Source organism: Antechinus flavipes, chromosome 1, assembly GCF_016432865.1.
Source record: "Antechinus flavipes isolate AdamAnt ecotype Samford, QLD, Australia chromosome 1, AdamAnt_v2, whole genome shotgun sequence".
NCBI lineage: Eukaryota > Metazoa > Chordata > Mammalia > Dasyuromorphia > Dasyuridae > Antechinus > Antechinus flavipes.
Window position 1 is genome coordinate 50,528,493 of NC_067398.1, and position 6,885 is coordinate 50,535,377.

The following is a 6,885-nucleotide window of genomic DNA, read 5'->3' on the forward strand; positions in this document are numbered from 1 at the left end:
ACTTAGCACAAAGTAGGCGCTATTAGAAACGTTTATTCCCTTTTCCTCTTCCCTTTCATTTTATGTCAAGCAAAGGGGTTAGGATGTGTCTAAGACTTCACGAGCCAGCACCAGTCACACATGTGTAACCTCAATAATCAGAGATGCACTCTGTTCCCACAGACACCTCTTTCCATCAAGCAGATGGTGGTGCCCGAGGACAGTTGTAAATCGTGGTGCCGCAGCTGTGCCATACTGTAAATACCCTTCCAAGCACCCACTGATTTCACTCTCTGTCTCCTTCCAGAAAGTCACCGGAAGAAGTGAGAGCTTCCTCTTCCTGCCATCTCCTACCGTCTCCAAGAAGGAACCATGTGTGAGGTCAACAGGACTGATATTGCGAATAAGCCGCACTTGGTGCCCCTGGTGGTGGTTCTGAGCACCATCTCCCTTGTTACCGTGGGGCTCAACCTGCTGGTGCTCTATGCTGTGAGGACGGAGAAGAAGCTGCACACTGTGGGCAACCTGTACATCGTGAGCCTCTCCGTGGCCGACCTGATTGTGGGCGCGGCGGTCATGCCTCTGAACATTGTGTACCTGCTGAAGTCTCTGGTGCGGCCCCTCTGCCTCTTCTGGCTCTCCATGGACTACGTGGCAAGCACGGCCTCCATTTTTAGCGTCTTTATCCTGTGCATTGACCGCTACCGCTCTGTCCAGCAGCCCCTCAAGTACCTACGGTACCGCACCAAGACCAGGGCGACAGTCACCATCCTGATCACCTGGTTGCTGGCCTCCCTGTGGATCATCCCTATTCTGGGGTGGAGAAGCTTTTGGTCAGATAACAACACGAGCAAGTCGTATGATAATGTCTTTGGGGACAAATGTGAGACAGACTTCTACAAGGTCACTTGGTTCAAGGTGATGACTGCCATCATCAACTTCTACCTGCCCACCTTGCTGATGCTCTGGTTCTATTCCAGGATTTACAGGGCTGTCCGGCAGCATTGCCAGCACCGAGAATTCATCAACGGGTCCTTCCCTTCTTTCTCAGAGGGTACTGTGAATCACAAAAAACACAGGATCTGCCTCCCAAAGCAGGGGAAAGATGCCAGCCTGGAGGCTTTGAAAAGGAAACCAGAAGACAACTTCTATCCAATTAATAACAGCATCCCCCCAAAGACCCAGGGCCCAGCAAAAGAGTTGCCTCCAGAGGAGAAAGCCCCTAAAGGTTTTGAACAAGAGGAAGAGGAAGTGGTGGTCAAAGATCACTACTACCATGTTGACCTTGTGCAGGCTCAACCAGGGATGGAGGAGACTGAAAAATACATGTCCATTCATGAGAGCCAATCAAACTCCAAGGAGCTATCTCCAGCCACTCAATATGCCAGTGAGACATCTGAGGAGACCATATTTGCTGAAGCACCCTCCAACCCAATAGACTCCAATGCTATTGCTGGATCAGCCACAGTCATGTCTCCTGAAGACCAAGCCAAGACCAAAGCAACCTTTGGTCTGGATTATCTGACATTCACCTGGAAGAGACTTCGCTCCCATTCCAGACAATACATAAAGGGTTTACACATGAATCGGGAGCGGAAAGCTGCCAAACAGTTGGGCTGTATCATGGCAGCCTTTATTCTCTGCTGGATCCCATACTTCATCTTTTTCATGGTCATTGCTTATTGCAAACAATGCTGCAATGAGGATGTCCAGATGTTTACCATGTGGCTGGGCTACATCAACTCTACCCTGAACCCCCTCATCTACCCCCTCTGCAATGAGAACTTCAAAAAAGCTTTCAAAAAGATTTTCCACATTCGCTCCTAAAGGGAAGCTTCAGGGGTGGGTGTAGAGATGAAAATGACTTTGAAGGAAGAAATAAGTGAGGACAGAAAGATTTCTTAAGATTTCCAGAGTCACCAAACTTTCTAGGGTTTCAAGAGGAAGTACATGGCTAGAAGACTTGGCAATCTCCTCCTGCTCACCTGATGTAACACAGATGAGTGGTTGACATTGGATTGAATTATAATTGAAATTTAAAAGTTCACGGTATTTCAGGCAAAAACGCGGGACTCTTGACCCTTTCAGGGCCTCCACTGAGTTTCAGGATTTGGACTATGACTCTGATATCTAGGAGGTGGATTAAATGCCTTGTTTTCTATGGCCTCAAACCCAAGAGGTGACCAGAACCTTAGAGGAGCTCTGAGATGGTGTGACTGAGAACTACACTGAGTGTTAGTTAATACTGGAACTTGCATAGGTATATGAAACTGTCACTTCACCTGGGGAGGCAACCCCTATCTTCATGGGGTTGTGATTGCTCCAACAATTTGGGGACTTCCCTTGGGGAGTTGCCGGATGACCTCTAAGAACATTTCCCAATTTAGCTTTAAAAGGCCAAGGTCTCCCACTTCATCAAGGGCCATCTCCAGTCATCATGAACTATATCTGGCCACTGGATCCAGATGGCTGTGGAGGGGAAAGTGAGGCAGGTGACCTTGCCCAGCTCTCCCTCACTTAAATCCAATTCATTTGCATGTCATGGCGTCATCTCCCTGATGTCATGGTCCTCTTTGAGAACGAAGGACAAACAACAAGAAGAATGCTTCCAGTTCAGAATCTGTAATCATCTTTAACTAGTTTACAAGCCACTCCAAATAATTTTTTAATTAGTGGTGTTGTTTTAACATTATATGTAGCTTTCAATCCTCTCCCATCCCCACATAAAATACAGGATTCCCCAACTTTGTTCCAGAATTGACTCCAAATGGCTTTTGGCTTTTTGTTTCCAAAAATAAAATCTACCTTCTAAGGATAATAATAATAATTGATGATTCTTTAGTCTGTTAAAGGTTACAAAGCACTTTACTCATTCTTGCTTCAAAATTCTTTGAAAAAGGTACTGGAGGTATTATCATTCCCCCTTACACATGAGAAAACTGAGATTAAGTTAAGTGATTTGCCAAGATCATGTAGCTATAAATGTGAGAAACCCTGAGCTCATCTTCCTAACCTCATGGTTGAGCATATTGTCCACTCTACTACCCTGATTTTCAAGGAATGATTATGTCACCTTTGAAGGAATCCCAAAGAACCATCGGCTCAGAATGACATTACAGATGAGTCCCCATGACGTACTGAACAAGGGTAGTCTCACTGCAATAGGCATGTGACTTTCCAATGAGACTATTTTAATGGGGACAACAACCCTCTTGAATGTATTAGTGTTAATCTATTTGTTAAAAAAAAAAAAAGCCTATTATTTGTTAAAAGTCAGTCAGTCAGTCAATGAGCATTATTAAATGCCTAGATGTGCCAGGTACTATGCTTGGTGCTAGAGATTCAAAGCCTATGATAGTTTCTACTAGTAGGGAAGAAAACATGTAAATAACTGTTTTTTTTTTAAACTATAGACAGGATAAATAGGAGATAATCAGCAGAGGGAAGGCACTAGCATTGCTAAGAGTTAGAAAAGGCTTCTTATAGAAAGTGGAATTTTAGCTGGAACTTAAAGGAAAGCCAGGAAAACTGGAGGGGAATGGCAGAAATGACGGGGAAGAAAATATTACAAATATCAGGGACAGCCAGAGCTGGAGAGAGAGAAAAAAAAAAACACAGAATTGTCGAATTATAGCTGAAAGGGACTTTAGTCATCAAATCCTACCTTATCATTTTACAGAGTAGAAAACTGAGGCCCAGGTTGGTAAAAAAATGACTTGTCCAAAGTCACACAGGTAATAAGCAGTAGAACCAGATTCAAATCTTAAGTACATTATTCCAGTAAAGCAATGATTACTTTCAAGTCAGAGGAACTGGATTCAAATTCAAGTTCTGCCTCTTCCTAGCTATCTACCAGTTACATTTAAGGTTTGCAAAGCAATTTAAGTATTATCCTTAAAATAATCCTACAAATTAGATGTTACTGCTATCTCCATTTTACAGATGAGGAAACTGAGGCTTAAAAGAGATGACTTAATTGAGATCACATTGGTAGTAATGGCCAAAGCAGAATCTGAATTCAGATCTTCTTATCTTGAAGTCTGGTATTCCATCCACTATCTCACCTAGCTGACTTTTGGAAAGAGGACTTAACCTCTCAGTCTCTTTTCCTCATCTATAAGATGGGGTGAAGAAGGGTTAAACAAGATGGTCTCCAAAATTCTTTAAGTTCTAAGTCATGATACTGTGGTTTTTCTTAGAATTTCCAACAAGGGGCAGAAACAGGTTATCAATAGAGAACCATCCTGACAGTTAAGAAAATCCAGGTTCAAGTCTAGCCTCTAACACATATTGAGTGTGTGCAATTGTGCAAATCACTTAACTTTTCAGTGGCCCAGAAAACAGTTTTCTGATCTGCATCATTACAATGAGGTTTCCATACTGGGAGTTGCCTATGCTAATGATCTCACAGGACCAAAACACCTATCCTTCCCCCCACCAAAAAAAAAAAAAAAAAAAAGTTGCCATCTAAATGTGATTTATCATCAGAAAGCTCATATTAGGATGTAATAATACACACTGAAAACAGGAGTCATCTGCAAAATCTTGTGTTTTGTTTCTTGTGCTCGTGCTTAAATGCTTATGATACACAGTGCTTATATAGTTTAAATATGAAGTTTAAGCTATCCTGTTACAATGCCTGTTTATTTATTGATATTTAGTGGAGTTTACCTTGTACTTCTGAGGGACGTCAGAATGTACTGCCAAATGCTACAAGGTTTGTGTCCAATTTCATTTGTAAAATTCATTTAAAAAAGGAATTATTTTTTATTAAAAAAAAAAACTTCTCCTTTCTGCTCTGTTTATTTCGTGTCTATCCCCAAATGTACTTCTCCCAAAATGGAGAAATCTAAGAACCCCAGCACCTTGTTCTGGAAATTTCCCAGGATACTAATAGTCTTCCCAAAAAGTCTCCCTCTAAAGTGCTAGTTCCCAGGATCTTAGGAGCATATAAAAGAAATACATTCAGTCATTATTCTATTTACTGATTCACTCATTGACCTGTAACTATTAACTACCTACTGTGTGCAAAGCTCTGTAGAAGGCATTGGGAAAGTAGAAAGGACCACAAATGTATCCAGAAGGGATACTGATATAACCAGCAAATGTATCTTAGAACAAGTATTTTGGGGCATTCATTGTTTTTTATTCTCTCCCCCCAATAGAAAAAAAGAAAGACTGAATTCTTAATAAACCATACATTTCTCTTTCTATAGCCTTCCCTTGAAGACCAAAAAGAGTGACCTCTACTTTTACTTCATCTCTCCCCTGAAGAAGGAGAATGCACATTAAGACACCTGACTTTAGTTGCAATATAATTCATTCATGAACTAAGTATGAATTGGTCCTAGTTCCTCTTTCTCCATTCCTTTTGCTCCATCTCTCTCTCTCTCTCTCTCTCTCTCTCTCTCTCTCTCTCTCTCTCTCTCTTCCTCCCTCCTCTTTCCCTCTTTCTCTCTCTCTCTCCCCACTTCTATTTTTCTCTCTTTCCTTTTCTCTCCATTTCTTTATCTCTTTCTCTGTCTCTCTGTGTATATGTGTAAGTGTGTGTCTGTCTATCTTTGTCTTTCTCTCTCCCTTTTATTCTCTCTTCTGTTTCAGAACTTTATTAATAAAAATTAATAAAGATCATCATTATAAGATGCTTTTACCATACTGCTCACAGACCACAAAGGGAAAAAAGCCATTTTGAACAGACATCTAGATCTCTAACATGATTAAATTTCACAAATTTCCACTACTATTGCCCTCCAATGCCCTTCCCTGGTATAGAATAAATATATAGATATTCAGTTCAAAACAGTTATACTCCATGACTTGAGAAAACTTGTGTAAAGTACCTTCTAGCATCAGGAAGTAAATAGAGATAGATGGGAGAGAAAGGAGTAAAATTTTTCATAGTAGCATTTTTAAAGGGACATCTTCAGTCCAAGTTCCTTGTTCCACTGAGTAAAGGCATTGTTCACTAAAGAGTTCCTAGTATACAATCATTTATCAAGTACTTAATATGTGCCAGACACTGTAGCATCTAAGGATACAAAAAAGCACAAAAATAGTCACTGTCTTCAAGGAGCTTACATTCTAATTGAGGAAACAACATGCGAACAAGAAGCATTATCATCATAAATTGATGATGATGCTCCAGCATTACAGGAGACTGGGGAGATCTTGCAGAAAATGGGATTTTAGTTGAGACTCAAATGAATCCAGAATGAGGGAATAAAGAGGGAGATAATCCTAAAAATGAGGAACTGTCAATGAAAATGCAGAAAGTCAGAAAATTGAGCGTTTTATGCGAGAAACAGCCAGAATGCCAGTGTTCTGGCTCATATAATACGTGAAGGGAAGTAAAGTATAAAAGACTGGAGAAATCCTTTTTTAAGATTTTTAAAGCCAAACAGATAATTCTATAGATTTTATCATGAAAATCCAATAGAGATGGAGACGGAGATGCCACAGAGATGGAGAGAGCCACTGGAGATGATGTGCCTTAGGAAGATCATTCTGACAGCCAAGCAGAGGAGAGGCAGAAGGGATGAGAAACTTGAGGGAGGAAACCCAACTAAAGCCGTTGCAATAACCTGCTAATGAGGTGACAGCCTGTATCTCCTAGGGCGGTGGCACTATCACAAGAACAAAGAGAGCATGTGCAGGAAAAGTAGGGGTAGAATAGGCAAGGCTGGGCAACAGGTTGGACGGGGAAATAGAAGGAGTTGTCTGGGCATGAGTGACTAGGAGCATGGTGGTGTCCCACAAGGTACCGGGGAGCCTATGGAAGAAGGGGAGGGCTACAAGAAGACTCACTTCTCAGAATCATCTCCACTCTCTCTGTGTACCATCATGTCCACATCCCCTGCTTACTTCTGGAGAGATTCAAAACTCCTAAATTAGTGGAATTCTGTCTCC

General features: G+C 41.5%; 1 protein-coding gene across 1 annotated transcript in view; it reads left to right on the forward strand.

Moving 5' to 3' along the window:
* HRH1 (histamine receptor H1) overlaps positions 1 to 4,768 on the forward strand; it is a 63,153-nt gene extending 58,385 nt beyond the window's left edge. The window contains exon 2 of the mRNA XM_051982357.1: positions 287 to 4,768. Within this exon, the coding sequence (XP_051838317.1) occupies positions 352 to 1,806 (1,455 nt within the window). The 5' untranslated portion in view covers positions 287 to 351 and the 3' untranslated portion in view covers positions 1,807 to 4,768. The remainder of the gene's footprint in view (positions 1 to 286) is intronic.
* The last annotated feature ends 2,117 nt before the right edge of the window (positions 4,769 to 6,885 follow it).